The 22,647-nt window shown below is 42.1% G+C and overlaps 2 protein-coding genes across 6 annotated transcripts; both read left to right on the top strand.

The window, feature by feature from the left end:
• Positions 1-17,056: 17,056 nt before the first annotated feature.
• On the top strand, positions 17,057-19,771 carry LOC105737024 (uncharacterized). The gene is made up of 10 exons (XM_086913968.1): positions 17,057-17,293; positions 17,450-17,635; positions 17,704-17,964; positions 18,043-18,158; positions 18,328-18,393; positions 18,482-18,547; positions 18,651-18,710; positions 18,801-19,051; positions 19,150-19,280; positions 19,365-19,771. The coding sequence occupies exons 1-10, from the start codon at positions 17,291-17,293 to the stop codon at positions 19,479-19,481; spliced, it is 1,257 nt and encodes a 418-aa protein (XP_086770094.1). The 5' UTR covers positions 17,057-17,290; the 3' UTR covers positions 19,482-19,771.
• LOC105735482 (uncharacterized) lies at positions 19,612-22,105 on the top strand. 5 transcript variants are annotated; one of them, XM_086913971.1, is made up of 5 exons: positions 19,612-20,166; positions 20,374-20,598; positions 20,684-21,230; positions 21,306-21,408; positions 21,580-22,105. In XM_086913971.1, the coding sequence occupies exons 3-5, from the start codon at positions 20,695-20,697 to the stop codon at positions 22,033-22,035; spliced, it is 1,095 nt and encodes a 364-aa protein (XP_086770097.1). In that variant the 5' UTR covers positions 19,612-20,166; positions 20,374-20,598; positions 20,684-20,694; the 3' UTR covers positions 22,036-22,105. The 5 variants fall into 5 exon arrangements, with proteins under 5 accessions (XP_086770097.1, XP_086770098.1, XP_086770100.1 ...); XM_086913974.1 differs by having other exon boundaries at positions 19,893-20,166; positions 20,680-21,230; XM_086913973.1 differs by having other exon boundaries at positions 19,932-20,166; positions 20,371-20,598.
• Positions 22,106-22,647: the final 542 nt, after the last annotated feature.

Raw genomic sequence — 22,647 nt, 5'->3', positions numbered from 1 at the left:
GAAATTAAACGTGATAGAAAACAAGAGAGAAAGAGACACGCGATTCAGGATTAATAAACCGTCGGTTCGATCTCGAATCGATGGTGGCCGCGCCCACGTAACCGGCTCCATCGGCAATCGATCGAGCAACAATCGAGTAAGAACCGTTCCCAAAGGTGCAATTAACCTGTCGATCTCGAGGTGGACGCGGAAGCATCGAAAAAGCTGGAGCCTTGGTTCGAAGATGGAATCGAGGATTTACGTAGACGAGGAGGGGTTGAAAAATAGAAATTAAGGGCCGGTGAGTTATCGCGGTTGCGTGAGAAGCAGGCTAAGATAAATCAAACCGCACTGGCAACCGCAACGCCACCCCGAGTTCGGATCACGAACGCAAAAACCCCCATGGCAAATCCCCTGGGATTAATAGTGTGCCACGGTTGGAACCGGTGCCCCTGATTGGTCCAATTCCCTCGGTGCAACTCGGTGCTCCTTTCCTTTTCTTTTTTTTTTTACCCTCTCTCTCCTACGACGCCCTCCTTCTTACCCTTCGTCCCCCACGCTTTTTCTTCTTCCTCTTATTTTCCTCGGGGTGACCCGAGGAGGACCTTCTCTGCAACCCTCGTCGAATTATAAATTTTGACCGACAGTTACGATGATCGTTGGACGTTTGTTTTTTCTCTTTATCTCTCTCTCTCTCTTTTAGAGCGAACGAGGTGGAAGGGTGAACCTGTTGGCGGCCATTTCGATAGAGACGTCCAGGGATTTGCGCGGTGGACGAAGTCGTTTATGAAAGCGAGACGGAGAAATTGGCTGGTCTATATAATCGATTTTCTTTTATTATTCCTCTTCAAGGAGATGTACAAGAGATAGAGAGATAGAAGACACTCGAAATAAAGGAATATATATATATATTTACGAGAGAGGAACAAAAATAGAAGTATAAGCATAATAATAATATTCAAATAGAAATTTACTTTTTATCGAGAGGTTGACGATAGAAAGTGAATCGCGTAGTAAAAAGTTGTCGATGATGAATATTGGATTTCACATTGGGTATAAAGAATCGATCCGTACGTTTTATCGATGTTGGCTAATTGAAATTTATTGTAATTCGTTTGCCATAAATGATCCAAGTTTTAAGATCGAAAATTTGCTTAAAGAAAAAAAAAAAAACGACACGGAAGAACGAACGAGACGAACCAGCAGAGTTAACTGGTTAAGATCATCTGCAATGTATAACGATGCAGCTTTTTAAATCATTTTGTACACAAATATACGGATAATATCCGTAAACGGTATTCGAATTCCGAACATGTAGCATCACGAGAAAAATTTCGTTTATGCGACAAGAGAGAGGGCCCTGCACCGTTATCCAACGATAATTTTCAATCGATTTCTTATGCCACGCTTATACCGAAAGCCTGACACGACGTTTCACCTCAACACTTTCCCCACGGACTTTATTCCGACTTTAACACCGAGCTGGACGATAAACCGACTACCTGAAGGGCGCTACGAGTTCAATAGAGATCCGCTGGTTAATTCCTCCGACACCGTTTCGAGGAACAAGGCTAAAGCCTCGTCCGGGTGGATGAGTAAGACAGCCGTCGAGAGAGTTATGATCTTCACAGACTATTAACGACGATCCGGCCACATTCCACGGGCTTGAGTTTCTACGTTGGCCGTAGAAAATGCAGGTAAGATGGTTAACGATTCGGTCGCGTTTACATATATAACCGGAGTTAAGTAGGAACTAAAGCTTGATGAGGGCTCTCACGAGGGGGCCGTACCAGGTTTCACACAGGGAGAAGAAATTCGTGTTCCCTTTCTTGAATTCTCGTCCAATAAAATGGCCGCTCGAGCCCAGTTCCGTTGCGTATATATTATAAAACTATAGGTGTCACGATTTACGCTTAATATCGAGGGGAAGAAGGAAAAAGAAAAGAAAAAGAAAGAAGCTCGTGGAGGGACGACGTGGAGGTTTCTATAAATATCGTCAACGATTACTTCTCGGTGGCCAATTTTTCAGAGAAACCGAAACGATATTGGCCGGGGAAGGGAGAACAGTTCGTCGGATTTACGATCTTCAACGCGGACAACATGGCCACGTTTGATAAAATATTTTGCCTAGCTCGCGCCTAGAAGGAAGGAGGCCACACTATTATCCGTGTAGGAGATGACAAACGGGGAAAATATTTATGCACCACGGGGAGAAAGGTATGTATATTTTATTAACTCAAGCGGATAGAATCGATTTTTGGATATGAAATCCGAATTGAATCCCGTTGATATGAATTCAACCGTACGTTAATCCACACCCAAAGTTAAATTTAAATTCTTCGAGTCGAGACTCATAAAATTACCTGGATCGCTGTAACTCCGCCACCTCCAAATCGATACACTTATTCATTCAAACCTGTTATTCGAATCTACAATCAACCCTTTCATTACACCGAGAGAGAAACGACGAAAGCGCCGTTTCCAATCGATCCTCTATACGGAACGACAATAATAATAACTAGCAAACTGGAAGAAACGTATCGAGTCGTTATGTGTTCTCGAGTTATGTATCCATTGAAACGAGGGGAGGGGGAGAGGCGAGCGTAATTGAAGGCGCAAAAATACGGGAAGCGTTGGTAGGCGGCGCGAAAAATGGCCGTGCAAATAAAGCTCGTTTTGTCGAGCGAGCTCAGGCAGATCCTCATCTAAATTACAGCGCGCGTGTGCGTGGTCGCGTGACACGGACAACGTGTTACGCATCGATCTTATCCGCGTCGCGAATCAAATACGAAACCGGGTGCACCTGTCATTATCTCATTACGGTGACGATTCGAGTCTCGTATCGGCTCGTTAATGGGATCCAATACCGAAATACCGATTCCAATCGATTGAATCGTGTGCTGTCGCGTCCTCGATCACACAATTTAACGAGGCTCTCCAGGGAATATGACGACGCTCCGCCGTTCACGGTAACGATTTTATTTTAATCAGAGAAATTGTTCGTAATTATTCCTTCTCGAGAATCGAAGGTTCTGAAATTTTATTTTTGGAAACGAGACGAATGCGGATCCCTAATTATTATTTACTCGAGTTAATTTCGTTATGGAAGTTTCGTTATGGAGGAGAACGGGCTGGAGAACGCGTCGTTTACGACGAAAATTAATTATTCCTTCTTGGAGGAATCGAAGATTCTGAATTGTGCACATTTGGCAACGAGATAAACTAACTTCAATTGTACAAAAGATTAATTGTGAAAATTGTATCGTGGAGGATTCGATCGAAGAAGATTCGGAACTGAATGAAATAAGAGAAACGCATGATTAAGTATTTTACGAAATTTCGAATAGTCTCTCGCTTCGTTTGTAGAAACAAAATCTCATCGTAATTAAATAAATAGTTAAACAGATCGATCCATCTTTGGAAATCGTTCCCCTTCAGAACGAGACGTATCATTACGTATCAAGGGGGATGAAACTTTCAAAAGTTTCCATCTCGTATTCTACCTTGTATTCGTTCCCCTGATCGGGTATTATCTAACCAAACGAGTAGCTACGAGTAAAAGACTCGTTCGAAACCGCGTATCCCTTTGTACTCGAACGAGAGAAACAGATCCACCACAATTTCGCGAAGGGGTTTCGTATCAACATTACAAGGCTGCGAGTTCCGTGCACTGGAATCATCATTGATCCTAAACGATGGTGAGCCGTACGCACGGAACGTCTCGATTACACGGTTTTATCCGTGAACTCGTTTAACGCTCGTGATCCCAAACGCTTGATGCGCTGCATTCTTCTTCTTCAAAGGTTGCAACCATGTCTCACTTAATCGAGAGAAGGAGTGGCCGCACTCTTCTTGAATCCCGCGAATTCGAGTGACCGGTGAGACAAGCGGGAAGGTAGAAAAGATAGAAAAACAAAAGAAAAAGAAGAAATAGCGGACAGGTAGGTAGAAAGAAGAAGCGGTGGCGTTATGCGATCTGGCCTTTACTTCATCCGGGCACGAACTGGTAGAGACACAGGCCGGGGCTGCGTGTCCGCCATTATCTGATCCATACGCGGATAAGCGGTGACCATGCGCCAACTTGCAACTCCGCCGTTTCAATCGTTGGAAACTCGCCGGTAATTTCGTGCGCCCAACTTTCCACAAATTTCTCCCCCAGATGTTTATCCAACGCTCGTTAAGTTGGTCGGCTCGATTAATCCCGCTCCGTTCTTTCCTTGGAAATCGTAATGCCTTTGCGTTTTCATTTTTTCATACTTGGATCATATTCTTCGATATTGTTCGTTGTAATAACGAGAGTTCCGTGTAACGGAGGCCTCGCCTCGTTTTTCGTTTCGAAGGGAGAAAGAATAAATATGGACGAGGTGAACGCGAGATGCGGAGCACGTCGAATGCGCGCAGGAATGATGAAGATCGCAGAAAGATAACCAGATCACGAAGCTCTTCATTCAACTTTGGTAAAAGTCGTGTTCCCTTCTGTATTGCCCGCGAAATAACCGTGGTGGAGAAAAGGAGGACGGAACAAAAGGCTGGCAAGTGGAGTGCGGAACAGAAGCATTCGAGGAGAAAGAATGTCCTCGGCGTACGAATGAGGGAGCGGAGAATGGAGCGCAAAAAGTCCGCTTGGAACTGGGGTGCGAAGAAGAAGAAGAAGAAGAAGAAGAAGAGGGAAAAAAGGGAAGAGAAGAGAAAAAACGGTGAATAAAAGAGGAAGAGCACGGAAACGGTGGTACACATCCGAAGAAAATAAAGGAATACGAAATGGCCGCATGAATGGGATAAAAAGAACTTAAAGAAACGCGAGAAATAAAAACAGCAGCTAGGAATGGCGAGGATAGAAAAATTACCAGGAAATCCAGTAGGATCGAGGAGAAACGAGTCAAGGAGGAAATGTAGCGAGAGTACCCTTCCTTTTATAGTCTTTCAGGGACCAAAAAACAGAGAGAGACGGAACGACGGACGACGTGGTCCTCAGACGAGGACGAAGAAAACGCGAACGAGCGAAAGGAGGGGGAGGGGGAGAGAGAGAGAGAGAGAGAGAGAGAGAGAGAGAGAGACGCCGAAAACAGAGAGTGGAGAAGAAGGAGCAAAAAGGAGGCAGAAAAAGATCCACGGTATTATGTGGTCGGGCCCCTACTTCATCGAAACACGAGCGGGCAAACAACAGGCCGGGGGCCCGCGTGTATCCGCCATTGTTTGGCCCATGTGAGGAGGCATGCGGCCATGTTTCCCCACGTATACCGGGCGACCGGATAAAAAGAGGACGGCGGAAGGGGAGTAGAGAAGGTGTACGTGAGGCCGAGAGGGAGGGAAGTGGGGACTGGGGGAAGGGTGGAGGCGAGGAGGCCCCTGTTGAGAGCCGCTCGGGGCAACGCATCGATACATATAACTGGCCTCGTGTGCGAATATACTAAGCGTCAAAAGTTTCGCTACGTCTATTAGGATGTTTATGCTTTCCTAAATTGTTGCCAGGTGTGATGCGATCGTTCACGCGACGGGGGTTTTAAGCGAAAAGAAAAAGAGAGATACAGAAAGTACCTCTGAAAAGAAATGAAAACGGATTAACAATAAATTTAGTCGAATTTGTCGTAAATTTAAAGTTCGAAATCAATGTTTCGAAATCGAGTCGTAAAATAATCCAAGGTATGGAAAAGTGTTCAAAGATGTACGTTTTATCTCGTCGCAATTAGATTCATAAGAGAATCGGAATTACAGATGCGAGATTCCTCGTTAGCATACGCATTTGTAGCTTTTTGCACGATGGCGTGGCGCAACACAGCCCGGCATTCGTTTCATTTACGCGAGCATCCCATCGCGTGGATATAAGCGCGTTTAAGTGTGACTGTCTTAACATTAATTATCGAGCATCGATAGGTATGCACGGCGTGCGCGTTACACAGTATTGCGCGCCCCCGTAACACGTTTCTCCGCGGACAAATTTCAATCCTTGTAAATTTACGCTCATACACGTATCGATTTTTATATTAATTATCGAAGGGCCGCGAGATCACACAGCCGAGAACCCTCCGAGGCTTCGTGTTCCTTCGTTTTTCTTCCTGCCTCTGTGTGTAAACACCGTAAATAATCGTACGCGCCGATCGGTATCGCGGCGATAGTTAAGGAGAATATCACGCGCGATTAAAATCCAGTATTTTCTTCGATAGCGAATTACCTTGCGGGGATAACTTCGTCTCATCTCATGCTATTTATCAATTGATCACGATCATCACGATTGGTTGGGAATTTTTCACGCCACTTCTTTTCCCCCGACGGGATATCCAATTTCGTTCGATCGTTCGTAAAATACCCTTTCCTTTTTTTCCCCAAGAATGCCAAGAAAAAAGAGAGAGAGAGAGAGAGAGAGAGAGAGAGAGAGAGAGAGAGAGAGAGAGAGAGAGAGAGAGAGAGAGAGAGAGAGAGAGATTCCAACGAAAAAACTTGGAAATTCATTATTTGCGAGGCAATTAACGGAGCCACAAATCCTTCCATGTGTCCCAGTCCCACGCTCGAAAATGTCCCCATATCCGAGACACTCGCGAGTAAGATCGGTCACGCGCGTAAATTAGCGTATTTAATTTCTCGCCGAGTAAACACACGCGTACCAGCAATCACGCGTACTCGCGTGTGCATAAATACGCTCGCAGATATATTCCCATAAATTGACACGTACGGGTGGCCAGAGCTCGACGAGCGGCGCGCATCGTCTGGCAAACCGCACGTTAGACCGGTCGCGCGTTTGTGTGTGCGCGCGTGTGTGGAAAGGACTGGTTCGGCTTGAAAGCTAATTATAACCCATAACGATCGGTCCATCAAATCTGATCACCTCGGACGGGGAAGATCCAGTGGAACGGTGAAGGTGTATTGGTCACGACTACCAGCAGTATCGCGGTACCATGGCTACCATAACGTTATCCACCGACTTGGCAATGCCACGGCTAAATGAAGCTTTTACGTTAGCCGTTGGATTGAGTTTGTTATGGGATCAACACTTGCATCGCGCCGCATACGAAGGCCAGCCATCGCTCGCGTATAATCGCTCCTTAAACGTGGACGTGCCACTTCGACGGGCGAATTCAGAGCCTCCTCGTTCCTCCTACTCCATAATACAGGCCAGCCTTCCCTTCGAGGCTTGCGTTCTTGTTAATTAGGATTCCGATCGAGTCGAGTTTTCGTGAATTTTCTTTCGCAAAAATATATATTCGATTTGTTCGTCAAAACTCGTGTGAAATTAATTGAGATTCTTTCAAATTCCAATTTCCAATCAAACAAGATTTTCATCATCGAGTTGTGTCGATCATGTTTCCTGGAACATGATTGGGAGAGATTAATAAGAAGGGTGAGAAATGGGGTTGGCGTCGATATTATACCCCTCCACCCTAATCTCGGTTCATCCCAACGTTCATGAATTCGCGTTGGTTCATCCTCTGACGGGGAAACAAGTTAGACATGGCGGTATAGCGAGGGGTGTGTCACGGCAGATGTTTCCTCCCCGCCGTTAAGGGAATAATTGAGTATTGTAAGGCGACAACAAAATCAAATTTTCTTCTATGTATATATACATTAGCCTCCCCTTTCCTAGTAACCACATCATTTTACCTCTAAATGGCAAAGCAAACGGCAGATTTTTCGGGCCAACGTCTCTCCAAACCTTTGATTCGATGTGCAATAGAAGAAACGATGAATAATTCGAGTAAATAGTAATTCGACTAAATGATTTATGTAATAACTATAATAAATAACTCTGCTGTGCAAGGGAGTATATGATAAACTTTTTTTCATTACACGAAACTAAAACTTTAAATCATCGTCAAAGACAAGACGAATTTAAAAGATATTCCATTATTTCTTAAATATTATTCAAAAATTATCAAAAATTCACTCAAACATCCCTTATCCTTCTTCAACTTTTTAACAAAATGACATCCTGGTTTCATTTCCTCGAAAGATCTGTCCCCATGGGTTTGGAAAGATTCGTCATCTCGGGCCCGGCAGATGGACCACAAATCGGCGGGACGAATCGGCCTCCATTGGCAGATGTCCCCCTCTCCTCGATCCTGGCGCTTCACCGGAGTCGTGGCGCGATAAAATGTAAATCGTTGGATGATTCAAACCGATCGTGCCGATCGTAAATCACGGCCGATCTACGATTCACTCACCTCGCTTTTTCTCCAATCTACCGCGCCTCGGAAAGCGTACGCACCGCGGACAGCCACCAATGTAATTCCACCGATCGGCCCTAAGATTAACCCTTAAACGGACTTATTCGTTCTGGCAGACACGCGCGATTCCTTTTTTCCTTCCCACTGACTCTCCACGAGCCATTCCTTTCACGGACGTGCCCGTTTTCCTGCCATTCGCCGTTTATTAACCGTCCATTCCGGAGAAACAATCTGTTTCCCTGCGTGCAGGATTTTCAACCGTTGCATAAGAAGAAGCTCAGATGCCCTCGAGAAACGTTTCTTTCTTTCTTCTCTCTTTTCCTATTCATCTACTTATACATTCCACGAGCATATTCAACGATGCAAATCTCTTTTGTTGCAATTATTTTTAATAATATATTGGCAATTATCGAGCCTGATTATTTGCTAAATCGAATGGCAACGGTTGTAGAATCGTTCGAGGATGGATCGAGAAAAGCTGGCTGTGGGAAAGCAGGAAGCACGATTTCTTTCTCGAAATCTCCTTGAAAAGGGTTCGAAATCCGCGACGATTTGGTCGATTGATTCAAAGGCTCGTTTCACGCACTTCCGTTAATCGAGTCGTAGTTGATCGCCAGACATTATTATCACGCGAAAAGGCAGCTTGGCAGCACGATAAATGCCGCCCCCCACGCGGACGACGAGATTGCTCACGGAGCATTAACACGTGTACACGCGTGGAAATGATTGCACGCACGTGCGTGACTAGATTAGATTCAGCTCGATACATAGAGAAGATTCCAATTGTGGATTACATTACTTACGTCTCTTTTCCATTAACGATTCGTAATCTGTGTATAAAGCAATTTGATTAAAACCAACTTTTAAAGTAGTTCCAAAGTAGCGAAAAGATGAAGTTTAAATGTATATGTAGATTGAGTAACATCTTGCGATACTCGATAAAAAGTGTGGAGGAATATTTTCAAAAGAGTTCGTCGAACTCGAATGTCGTTAGAGGGTAGAAAGATTGGAAAATCAATGGCGGGCAAGGATCCTACCTTCGCAATTCGCAATTCACTCAACCCCTTTTTAACACCGTCCACGTAACAATACCCCGGAGGTCTGGTTGCTCGAGTTACCACCCGGTTTCTCTGCCCAGACTTTCCTTCCTTCGGAGACGTTGATCACGTGACCGTCCCCCATTACCGTGCTACCGCCGCGAAACTCCACCACGCGATCTCTCTGTCACCTAATAACGCTCCTCCTAATCGGTTGATAAGAGGACACGCGAGTGTCGTTGCATAAATAAAGTCAAGAGCCACCTGGCCAAAGTTCTAAGAGGGTGGACTCACGCAGGACTATCGCGTCTTTCGTTTCGTGTTCAGAATTGTACGAGGCCCACCGCTTGAACAACACGTTATCTAAAAAAACCATTTAAACTCGTGAGAATCGAAGTCGATAACTCGACGAGCATCGATGTACGACCGCGTTACATATACAAGGATATTTATTTCGCGAGAGCTGATATGTAAATCGTAACTCGTAAATCAGTAGCCACGATAAACATGTTCCACGTGTCGGGCTCTTTTTTCTTCCATTTACGAAGGTAAATTCCATGAAAATTGCACAATCGAAAGATAACACGCGTTTTTACACAGCGTTCTTCTTGATCTTTCTGACTGGTCGAGATCTAATCCTCGAATGAAATGTAACGAGGGGCGGAGAAAATCTTCAGAATTCGATCACGAATTTCCCACGGAACTGGCAAATGGAAGAAGAAGAGGAAGAGGAAGAAAGAATCTCGAACGCTTTCCAAATTCGATGGAGAGTAATGTTGGCCGGATGACTTGGCGGGAACCGAATCTCGCGGCCGGAGCACGAGCTTAGCTGCTTCTTCCCTCCCTCCCTCCCTCCCTTCTTGAACACTACCTGGAGAGCTTCTAAACGAGCACGAGGGGGAGAAGGTGATGCATCGCGGGGCGTGACCGGCCGGCCAAAGAGGATTTCGTGGCCAGAATTGTGTTTTGACGTGTTTTGACAAACGGGCGCCATTATACCGGCACCGAGCCTAAAGGCGCTTTGAGTGCTAGCCGGCCAACCGAGCGACCTAGGTGGCCGTGTTCGAGCAAACCAGCCAACAGTGTGGCGAACGATCCTACGAAACAATTACACCACCGGAAGCCTCTACTTTGAAGCCGCACCGAACGTCAATTTCCCGACCAGCCACCCATCCCTCACCTCCATCTCTTTCCTCTTTATTCGACGATGCTCGTGTAATCTGGACAGACATTGTACGAGATACATCTCCCGAACGAGAGTATCGTTCCATCTAAATTCTAAACCTTTTGATTCGGAAGTTGGGTGAAACGTTATTATTATCGATTGCTAGATTCATTCGAGCGACACGATGGACGGATAAAAATGGACGATGAGGAATGGTAAATGGAAAAATGGGAGTGAATGTAAATCGAGCGATAAAATTGCTCCCCGCAAATTGAAGCGTTACCGTTGGTGTTACAGTTTCAAATGGCACAAGAGCTAGTCGCTAATTAATATTAATGCGACGCGGTCTCGGAGAGAATTCAATTCTGGAGCCAGGAGGACGAGATAAATCGGCCGCTTATCGCCATCTCGGTATTTCCAATTAATTACGCGCAAGATTGCGATCTTCGAATCGCGAGGGCTGAAATAAAGCTTGGCCGGGCGGTAATGAAATTATAAGCGAAGAATTAGCGGCAACTACAACATTCTACCGGCTGATCAAGAAAATGGCGCCTCTATCTCTTCTTGTTAACGAGCCTTCCATCTTCCTTCTTCCGTTGATTGCGCTACACACGTGAAAAATAAAATGGTGTAATAACTCGTTCACCTTAATTACAAGCCGATAAACATGCAACTTTTTTTCTCTTTCGAGGAGTTCGAGCTGCCCCTCCTTTCGCAACGTTTATAAAACGAGCAGCTCGAGAAATTGAAATTAAGCGTAATTCATACGTGTAAGTGTTATTATATTACACGCGGAGCTCCTCTCTTCTCTGCCTCGAAATCTTCTCCACGCGGTGAAATGTCTTTTGTTCCTAGAAACGCCTCCTCTGATCTGATCACGGAACAACGGATTCGAATCGTACGAATCTGTAAACTATCTAACATCCTGTTCTAGGGCGTGGTGTTCCCCATGAAAATTATACGGGGTAACATCTCTTAATCCGCCTTCTTACCAAATTCTCAAGAGAAACCAGCCATTTGGCAATTTTCTTTTTTTTTTCTCTCTCTCTCTTTCTCGAGGGTTCTAATCTCGTCATCCTAGTTATTAAAAAAAGAAAAAGGCAACAATACTATTTTATGTTAGAGTGTAAAAAGAAATATCGATTCGAAGAAAATGGCGTCTTATGGGATCGTAACAAATGACAGTACGATATCGCCTGTAAGCGAAGGGATGTTACGCGGGGATGAAAGAATAAAAAGAAAGTAAAAAAAAAAACGACAGCGTGTTCTTCCTATCTTCTCCCTTCGACGAGGAACAGGGAGAGACACCAGCTGTCGACTTCTCACTGCTTTCTTCGCTCGTCGTCGTCCCTAGCTGCGTTCCATTGAAAGAGTCTTCCGCGCTCCTGTCGATGCTGCCCTCTGCTCGAAAGTCCACGTATCAACTGCCCTCTGGTTTCAATCTCGCATCGTTCCCTCCCCTCCCCACCAACGACTAAACTCGATTCCTCGCACGAAAATAAACCACGTTTGACGAACAAGCGAAAGAAAAAAAAAAAATATCTTCCAAATTATAACGAGGATAATTTAATAAGTAAATAAAAGGCCAATCACCGTTATACATAGCCACGATTAAAAAAACCGATCCTTCCCGCCCGACTAATTGCAATCGGCTGAATGATCGCCAGAGGAACGCGGACTCGAATATTTACGAGTGGTCGGCAGTAAACATTCAGAAAGGAGCTTGCTTAATTTCTCTTAACGACCAGCCCCAACGTTCGATCGTTACAATGGTCGAAGCAGAGGTAATTACAAAGTCACGGAAACGTAAATGCCTCGCTTCGAAGCCGCATCGCGGCTTTAATCACCTCCATATTGAGCCTCTGATCTTTTATGCGAGGAAAAAAGGCCGGCTACCGGTCTTTCGAAGGGGATACGCTCGTCACCTCGTTCGACCACCGTCCACGGCGTTTCTAATCACGGTTGCAAGGGCCCGTGCTCGATGCTAATGCATCCTCTTGCTCGACCATGTGTGGACAAACGGGCGTTCACCGGGTTGCAGGGCGTACCATCGTTAGAATCGTGCTCCTTTTACACGGAGCCGGTAATGAATACATAATTCCAACACGAGGGGGACGCCGAGTTTGGATTAATTGGATCGGTTGAATTTTTAATTTTCACGATTAAAAGGGAGAAAGCTTTGCTTTCTCTTTTTTTTTTTTTTTTTTTTCAAGTCTACAGCTTTTAAGATTTTACGATTTTAATAATAAAATGGAAGAACACGAGTATTGAAAACTCGTGACTGAAAGAGATGAGAAAAATGTGAAAATATTTCCACCCACTTTTGGAAAAACTTCATTATTATCTTCGCCTCGTTTAAGATAAAGTGATTTTCGAAATAACGATACGTTAATGGTTCGGCGAGGATGAAGCAAAAGGGTTTGTTTTCGATGTATGCCGATAGGAAAGCATGATCGAGGATGGTGGTCGGTGTCGGCGGATCAAGGAAAACGTGTCAACGGTATCAACAGATAAGGATCGATAGGAACGCTCCGATGGGAATACAAAGTTTGCGTCACCGCCATAACAAACAATACCACTTTCCTCCACAAACGAGATTCTATCGTAAAATCTTACTCTTGAAAAGTCGAAATTCCCAACTGCAACGAATCTCGAATCGAAGTCATCCGGATTCGTCTGTTAATCGGACAGAAGACACGATGGATCGTGTTTGGGATTTATTTACGATATTTACCGGTTGTGTAGCGGTGACATCAATGGCCGATCTTCTTTGGATCTTCTTTGGATCCAGGTATACAACGAACGTGCCCTCTTTTTATTTTTACTTTTTTCTTTTTTTTTTTTTTTCTTTTTGCCTTCCAGTCGTGTAGATCTTTTGAAAGGTCCGCACTTAATAGACCCCAGGGACCCCGGCCGACTTGTTTGGACGTTTGTGGTATAAACAGAGCGACACCTGGTGATCTATGCAGTCGTGTTGCCGGGATGAAACGAGCCGAAACGCGAAAGTCCAAGAGCTTTCGGCATTCACCACGATGTCCCTGACTTCACAATATACCGGGAGGACGTCGCATGGACGTGGAAAAATCGTTATTTCTGTAGCTGTCGCGAAACAGATGCGGATTTTGTAAAAGGTGATCCTCCAGGTTTTTGAAGTAGATTTGTATTGTATCGTATTGCGTTGACGTCCGATTAGATTTCACATATAGTAGCAGTTATTTGGCTATGGAAGAAAAGGATTGGAAGAAGATGCACGAGAAAATACAATCTTTCCTCTGTATCGAAAATTACAATTTAAATACTCTTCTTTAATAATAATTATAGGGGAGATCCATGATGGTTCTCTCTTTCGATGATTCTCTTATCAAATATTAACATTTCTTTTTTTTTTTGAAATCGATTCCAATCACATTTAAAAAAAGAATCACGAGTTAATTTTCACGATCCATCTGTTCTCAATACCCGATTAACAACTCTCGATCTCGCCCAAGAATCGATACTCACCGAGAATAAAAAAAGAAAAAAGCAATGGAAACGATTTCGCGAGAGAAAATGAATAAAGAGATGCACGAGGTTAAAGTGAGCTATTAAATTCTTCAAATAAGCCGACACGTGATCGGCAATTAGGCAATCGGGGTCGGTTTTCATGTAGACGAGATTATTTGTCTCGAAATCGGTAAGAACGATCTGTGTATGCAACGAGGGCGAAACAGAAAAGGAGATGCTCGTACCGCTGTTCACATTCCTCTGCTCCTTTTTCGGCGGTCGCCGCGATTTTTCCTCGCCGTGGGGCCTTTTTCTCCGCGGCTAGTCGGCGCACAATTGGGAACGCTTTATATAGTTGCGTGTCCTGCATAATATTAAGAACGTTAACGCGTTTTATGGTACACGGCCACCCAGGACGCCTTGTTTCCTCGCCCTATCCGCCGGGATGATCGGTCGCAAGAAAATCCACCTATTGACGAATTCTATGCGATCCTAAAAAGCGTGACACCCTCATAAATTAACCGTCTCGCTTAATTGAATTAATAAACCACCTCGGTGGTCTCCTTGGTTTTATTCCTTTCGAAAAGGTTCCACGTGGAAATCAAGGGGGACGAAGAGATATGTATTCTCTAACATTTTCTCTAGAAGGAAAGAGTGGAAAAGAATTATACTCCATACACTGATTTCTTTGAAACATATTCCCGGACGAATCAAGGCTATTCAAGGTAGAAAAATGGAAGAAATGATTATTTCCTCTCTCTCCCCTCCTCCCCTCCGCCCATTTATATCTTTAACGATATGTTAGAACACTTGTAGGATCGACAATGGCGGAGGCTGTTCATCCTGTTACTTAACATCGTGTTCGTTGGGTTGCACGGCCACCCAAGGTGATCGTTTCGCGCAAGAGTAGAGCGTGCTCGTGTGTTTCAAGGTTTTCACGTATCGCGAATGGCGTTGACAATCGTCGAGCGATCGATATATACGATCGGGGACGAGACGGGACGTGAGAGAGAGACAAATGGTCGGAGGCGACCGTAGGAGGTCCTCCATTTCGATTCACGACGATCCTCAGGATCTTGTCCTGGGAAAGCCATAAAAGGTGATCAAGTCGTGGCTGATCCAGAGGCATCGGCCGTGCCTCGTACGTCGCACGAAAACCTGAAAAAAATTTGCCGCCTCGTTCCGACCGTTCGAACGAGTCTTTTAAATTCGAGGGGCTCGCGTTCCACGCGGTTCACGTGCCGAATCATCCTTGAATCCCAATCACCGACAATCACCGAAATTATTCCTTATAACCATCCTCGTTATTCCTCCTCGAAAACTCGATATAACTCGTTCATTGCCGATTCAATGTTATTATACGTTATTCCTCCTCGAAACTCGATATATAATTCGTTCGTTCAATGTTATTATTTTAATATACATCGATATTATTAGAACGTTTAAGAAATCATAGAGATTTCGATTTCGAATAATATTCTTTTCAAGCAATGAAATTTTTTTATTACTATAATTTATTATTATTATTTATTGTCAAGAAGAAAGGAAGGAGATGGACGTGGAGAGATAGATGCGAGAGGGACAAAGGGGCAACAATTACTTTATTTTGACTTTGCGGCCAGCTTTGAGGGATCTTTGAATCGGCCCGCGCCGCTTTGTCCCCTCGAAGCGGAGACGTGAAAACGCGGCAAAAGGGGCACCCGCGGCGCGTTTACCTGTTTCGTACCTGTCGGAAGATCACGCCGATCTCCCGTATCGCGACAAATGGTCTTTACCACGATCGCTCGCTTCAAAATCACGCCGAATTCTATGCGTATACCACCTAGTCATCCTGCGTGGTGGTGGAAGAAAAACCCCTTGGAATCCTCCTTTCCTCCCTTCGAATCACGCAACGCTCGCAAATAATCCAAAATTTATGGCTCGCTCGATCGAAAGAGGGTGGGATTTGAGATTTTAATGTTTGATGGATTGTGAGCGATTTTAAAGGGTTTTAAAGGGTTACAATTTGAATTCGAATAAATGTTCGATCTAGGGAAGATTGTGAGGAGAAGAATGAAACAGGGACTGAGAACGTGTAATTCGTAACGAAGTTTAAAGAGAAGCAGAGAATACAAAGACGGATATATATATTTTTAAACTGAATTTTAAAAATTAAGCGAGGATAAAGATGATAATTTGATTAGATGCAAAGGTGAACGAGACTCGAATAAATTAAATTTTGTAGAGTTTCAAGTGTAAGAGATTCAAAGAATTTGTAATTTGGCTGGATTCTTTAAAAGGAGAATCCGAAAATCCCGCGTCGAATTTGTGGGGAACGTGAAGGTGAAGCCACCCCGAAAAATCGTTTCAAATGGAAATTGGTGATGCCGGGTCGGTTTTCACGCTTTTCACATGATTGAAATTCGTGGTTTGAAGATAGAAAATGGTGCACGAAATGGATGACACTGAAAAATCGACTCGAACTTGCCTGTTTTGCAATTGAATGATCCAATTTCGGTGATTGTTATTCCGTTTCCATTCCAATGTCTAAACGTCCAACAACTGATTAAACAAAGATTTACGATTCGAAATTCATCTTGTCATCTTGGAAGCACAATTGTCCCCTTCATTATCCAACAAAAATATTCCAACGTTCTATAAATTTTAGAATAATAAATTTATCAAAAGATTATATATTTTCATATATCCTTAATTTTTCGAATAATAAACTTCCAACTAAATAAAAATCTGTCGAAAGAATACAAGAATAATTAAATCATGGAAGAATGATCGATCCTTCGCAATCCTCGAATGAATCCTATTTTCGATTCACAATATGGCTGCTGCGTTCTCACTGAAGATCGAGTTCCCTTTTGCAAATGAATGGAAAAATACACCGGTGTTCGAGGTGTTCCTGATTTTCCGTAGCGACAATCTCGTTGACTTTTTGTCACGATTCCTCATTGTGAATCGGCCATGCGAGCCCGGGCCCCTCGAGTCCCTTCTCACAATGCAATTATGCGGGTCTACGAGCCGTTTCATAAGATTTCAGGGAGATCTACTCTCTCTACGAAGCGTTATGGTAAACGAGCCGTTTAAAAGTCGTTTTCCTTCTCGTTCAACTCGATCGATGTGCCATGATTCTTTATTTATGTTTGCGAAACGATACGTAAGAGAAGGTGTTCTTCCGTGAAACTGAATTGACTGACTATACTATTCGGGAGAAGGCTCGATCGGATCGATGTTATCGACAGCGCTGTTCCAACGATTTTTATGGGTGAATAAATCGAAAAATAGATGGCATTTTTGTCAACTTGAAACTACCATTTACACACATCGTCGAAACCATGAAAATTATTACAAATATGACCTCAACAAATAAATAGACAATAATGATAAAATTAAATCCGAAACAAGAAAACTTCCATCTCATCTCCACAGTCAATGGCAGAATTTGGTGAATAGAAAGAGCGATAACACCTTTGTGGATGGTACGTAACCTAATACTCGATACTTTACCACATCTCTATCTCGTTGTTCCGGATTTTTGCCTCCCTTGCGATTCATAAATTCATAAAGTTTAGAAAAATAGAAAAAGTCATCTCGATATCGATCAGCGCGAATAACGATTCGTTCCGTTTTATCAGGACCCGAAACGAGGATGTTGTATGCCAAATCACCGTCCAAGCTCTCCTCAGAGAGAACTTTGTACCGTAAGAAAGTGCAATTACAATTCGAAACAACAAAACGAACAATTCGGTAACAATCAAAAGCTTCTCCAAAGGATTCAACATATAAAAAAAAATTTGGAAAGATATCAGAATCCGAGATCGGTACGATTACGATCGATTTTAATTAGATTTCGATTCTTGGTGAATGATAAGTAATATTCGTTTAATAGAGGGAAAACGACGGCCGGAGGGATGGGGAGAGTCAGACGCCAGAATATACCCGATCGGATTTGAACAGCTTCCGAACAATTTTGAACAATTGTATCGTCTCAATGAGAAAATTGAAAAAATTCGTAGAAGATGAGAATTTCTGGTGGAAGGTTTTCAAAGACAAAGATTTTAATTGCTGCGAGCAGAACATGCCACATTTGCATGGTTTTCTCGATGGAACTATGGTTACTTTGAAATTTCTTGAGGAGAGGCTTGGAGAGGTATACGAAACTTTCATATTTTCATAAATGTCTTCAGAAATGAACTATTTATTACGGTATATTATATTTCGATCTCAGCCTATCGGCCATTCAACGCCGGAACGCAGGATATCGGATCCTTTAACACCTTGTCAAGAACACCTTATGGGATTAGCGTATGGACCTAGGGATGATGAACGTGTCAGAAGACTTGAGTAAGGAAAAAAAAAAAAAAAACTAAAATGTTTAAATTTTAAACAGACGAGATAATTTTCTTAAATCGTTTCAATCGATTTGATCAATTTTTAAACGGATTTTTAAACTGACTGATTCGATCGAGCCCCAAAGTTGATCTAATTTTCATATCTTGCACAATTTACACAGGGAAATGGAGGCTGCCGAACATCCGAGAAGGCCAAGGATGCCACGAGTGATAGAGGACAGGGAAATGTAAATGTGTATTACGATCCTCTGTAAAAATTATCTGTAAACTTCTCGTCAAATTTTGATCATTTTTATAATCTTGCGAAACTTACAGTGACTATTCGCCTGAACGAGTACCGAGAACACCGATAAGAACACCGCGGATGGAAAGAACTCGAGTGTAAATATTAATTAATAGAAGTTATGATAATAATATTTCTAAACGTGTCAACTTGTCGAAACTCTTATCAAAACGCGATATAAATTTTGTTCAAAATTCACAGCGACGAACCTGTCTTTATCGAGGCTCCAAGACCTCCACCGATCGCCGAGCAAAGAGAACTGTAATTATGCTAAAAAAAAAAAAAAAAAAAAATACGGATAAATCGTCATTGATATAATGATCAATTTCGAAATTTTGAAACGATTCACAGCCAATTTTATTCGCTCCCGGAATACGAGGAATCCTTCCCACGCGGTCATACGATCTCGTACCAGATGACGAACGGTACGCGAGTAGAAAGACCCGAACCACCGGCCCCACGAATAATTGATCAACAATTGATCGAGCCACGAAATCAACGAATAATCGAGGAACGAAGGAGCCAACGATATCGAACTACTCCCCAAGAAATATCTATTATAGAAAACGGTCATGAAACGTTTCGCACCACTATTCCCACGGGTAAATTTCGATAAAAAAAAAGGAGAAAAAGGAATACGAATTTACGAACAGGAGATAGATCGATGAATATTTAATATTAATTGTTCTTTCGATTTTAGTGGGAACGACTCAGTTAGGCTTGTGGCACACCAGAAGCGGATCCGAATCACCGCAAACATTTAACAGCGAGAATACCGCTAGGAAACAAATTCTTTTCAACGACATCAGTACCTCGATCGAATTTCAACCGGTATTATTATGCATATATATATATATATTATGTAAATGGATTAATTGAAATATTTAATAAATAAAATTATATTATTTATTTTAGGTCCAAGAAATGTCACATTATTCACCGCGACAGGAGAAAAGATTTATGCTTAAGGATAATAAAAATAATCCAAACAAAAACAAAAATCAAAACGAGAGAAAAGAAACTAATGAATAACGGATTGCGTGAATCTTGATTTACAGATAAGGGAAATAAAATGTATCCAATTTAAAAAAAAAAAAAAAGAAAAAAAAAAGAAAAAAGAAAAAAGAGATATCATCGCAATTGCCTAAAACTTGATCGATCGTTGTGAATTCACTCTGAATTCAATCAATTATGAAAACAATCGGTTTAACAAAAATCTTTTCAAATCTTTCTTTCTTTCGAAAAAAAAATAGTTATTCATAAATTTTAACAATTGTTGGAATTTCAATAAAAAAAAAAAAAAATAAATTAAGTTAACTAACTCCAACTCGTAATCAAGATAAGTAACGATACAATTTTTCTATCCTTTCGTTCTCTCTCTCTCTCTCTCTCTCTCTCTCTCTCTCTCTCTCTTTGGTGGACAATTTTGGTCAAATATTCGACTATTTGGATCCACGATGGATGGAACGAACGAAGGCAAAAGTGTAGAAGAAACTCGACGTTCATATGTTTAAATGGCGCCACCCTTGTAAATCAGACGAACCTTTTCGTTTTGATGGGCAAATTTTAGTCGTTTCTTTAATTGTCCTTTGTCGCAACATGCTGCGACTTCTAATATTCATTCGTATAATTGGATAAGTTGGTCTGCAAGTTTTTTAAAAGCTTTCGAATCTTCAGAAAAGTTTGGTATAAAATACGGACATTCATGAAGAACGAGGTTAATATATATATATATATACATATATATATATCGATACTTTCGTACAAAAAAATTTTCACTCGCGCGTATCCGATGACGTGACGTTATTTAATAAAAGAAAAAAAAAAAAAAAAAAAAATTATACTTCCTTCAAATATCGAATTCACAAAAGATTAACATTTTATTTTTATTAACATAATTTAATTAATATTGCGTTTAAAGCAGAATGATAGACTCATCATAATAGCAAGGTGTCCAGCAACTCCTCAGGAAAATGGCTTAAAAATGGGCACGAAAACTATAATAATTTTACGCGAATGGGCCACTATGCGTATACGACGTTCAGACAGTTCCACTGAGGGAAGCGCGCATTCCATTGAAATTGACGATTACACAGAATATGAATAAAAAGAATCCATTGAATTTGTTGAAGATTTGAGACAAATCTGGGTACGTTGTTTTGAAATTTCGACAAGTGTTAACGATAATCTCGATTACGTGAACGAAACGAGATTAATTATTACGGTGAAGATAGAATGAAAGGGAATGATTAAAAAGGCAAACAAGGACAACAACGAAACGAACAGAAAGGAAAAAAAAGGAATATTGAAATCGAAAGGAACAGGGAATGAAGAGGGTGTTGTCGAGAATGAAAATCACCAGATGCCTTCCAATCCTCGTCCTCAGATCACGAAGCAAGCAACGCTGGAAATCACGCTGGGAAAAGAAGAGACCCCACCAAGAGAGATCCCACCAAGAGAGACCCCACCAAGAGAGATCGTGCCACAAGAGATCCCACCAATCGAGATCCCACCAAAAGAGATCCCACCAAAAGAGATCCCACCAAAAGTAATCATACCAAAAGAGATCCCACCAAAAGAGATCCCACCAAAAGAGATCCCACCAAAAGTAATCGTACCAAAAGAGATCGTACCAGAAGTGAAAATCCCGCCAAAGAAGGAAGAAATCTTACCCGAAAAAAAATGCGTGAAGGAAATCGATGTTTGTAGAAGAAAGCCGAAAGTTCTCCGCGGTTGCTCGAGACATTGCTTAGGTAACAAAAGGGACATAGCCTGTCCAAGGTAAACGATTTTGTTCCTTTTAGCAAATTGACACAAATTTTAGATGCTTATAAGCTGAGTTAAATGATCCTTCAGTTTCACATTAACTGTGTGCGCGCCGAAGAAAGAAAAACGAGCGATCACGTATAGGACGAAGAGGAGTAAAAAGAAGATTCAACATATTTCGGAGCAAGTCAAGGTGGGGGACAAGGCAAAACAATCTTTTTTTTTTTTTCTTTCTTTTTTCTTTTTTCTTTTTTTTTTTCTTCCTTCTAACGTAACATAATAAGAAAGAAGATTCTGACGATCCATAATGCCTCGCGATAAAGCATGATATATTTTTTTCCCCCCTTTTCTGGTGTATTTGTAGGAGAAAAAAAAAAAATCTTTCATGAAAAAAGTAACAGAGATGTGCAGGAAGATAACGGTGAAGAAAGCGATAGGATTCAAATGCGACCTGAGAGAATGCCCGAGCACTCTGATGGAATGCAGTGTAACTTCGTGCACAAAACCTGAGATGCTGTTCACCGAGTGTCAAAAAGCACCAAAGCCAGTAAAGAGAACGAAAAAGAAGAAGGAAGATGTCAAGGTGATTTGTGTGCAAACCTGTGACAGAGGGACGGACAACGACTTATTGATATTGGTGAAAGATCAAGCTGTTGGAATGACCTGTATGGACAAACAAACGAGTACTTGTTCGAGTAGTCGTTCAATGAGTATGGTGAATAAACAAATAGAAAAGAAAACGGAAAAAGATAATAAAATAAAAGAAAGTAGCAGCTTGTACTTATCGTATAAAGCTGAGGACAAGTTTAAGATGAAATAAGCGTGCAAATTAGTGAATCAAATTGTCTAGACAGAAATAAAATCTTCTATAGCTAATTTGCCACAACCAAGACACACCGCAAAATTCACTTTATTTATAGAACTTTATCGATAAAGAAAAAAAAGCTAGTCTTTGATATCTATCTCTATTTCTCTCTCTCTCTCTCTCTCTCTCTCTCTCTCTCTCTCTCTCTCTCTCTCTCTTTATATATATATATATACAACGATAATTTAAAAGCTGCGAGAAAAAGAAGAAAAAACAAATAAATAATACGGACTTTACGTTTACGAGCAAAGAAGAATTTTCTTTCCCTTCATTCCTATCCCATTCCCTCCTAAATATCCCTTCCCAAAACCTTGCACAAAGATACACGCGTCTCTCCTTATAAATAATTTCCACTATTTCCCAATAATAGAAAAAAAAAAAAAAAATTACCCGACACACGGTCAAACGTCAATAAAGTAGAGTTCTTATCCTACGCAGCCGTAGTTCTCTCTCTCTCTCTCTCTCTCTCTCTCCCTCTCTCTCATCATTTCTTCGCCATTCCTCGGCCAATTACGTATTTACCCCGTCGTAATAAGCGATCGTGCCTGAGGGGGATCAGAGTGATCA

Source organism: Apis florea, unplaced genomic scaffold (assembly GCF_048593485.1).
Source record: "Apis florea isolate Af1SG1 unplaced genomic scaffold, ASM4859348v1 contig_3561_pilon, whole genome shotgun sequence".
In the NCBI taxonomy this organism is placed as follows: domain Eukaryota; kingdom Metazoa; phylum Arthropoda; class Insecta; order Hymenoptera; family Apidae; genus Apis; species Apis florea.
The sequence above is the reverse complement of the archived record's forward strand: the minus strand, read 5'-3'. Positions and strand labels throughout refer to the sequence as shown.

Coding starts and splice junctions, on each gene's coding strand:
- LOC105735482 (XM_086913971.1), top strand. CDS start 20,695: ATGATTAAAAAGGCAAACAAGGACAACAACGAAACGAACAGAAAGGAA. Junction 21,231..21,305: donor AGGGACATAGCCTGTCCAAG/GTAAACGATTTT, acceptor ATGATCCTTCAG/TTTCACATTAACTGTGTGCG. Junction 21,409..21,579: donor ATATTTCGGAGCAAGTCAAG/GTGGGGGACAAG, acceptor GTGTATTTGTAG/GAGAAAAAAAAAAAATCTTT.
- LOC105737024 (XM_086913968.1), top strand. Junction 17,636..17,703: donor GATATCAGAATCCGAGATCG/GTACGATTACGA, acceptor TTCGTTTAATAG/AGGGAAAACGACGGCCGGAG. Junction 18,711..18,800: donor ATCGCCGAGCAAAGAGAACT/GTAATTATGCTA, acceptor AACGATTCACAG/CCAATTTTATTCGCTCCCGG.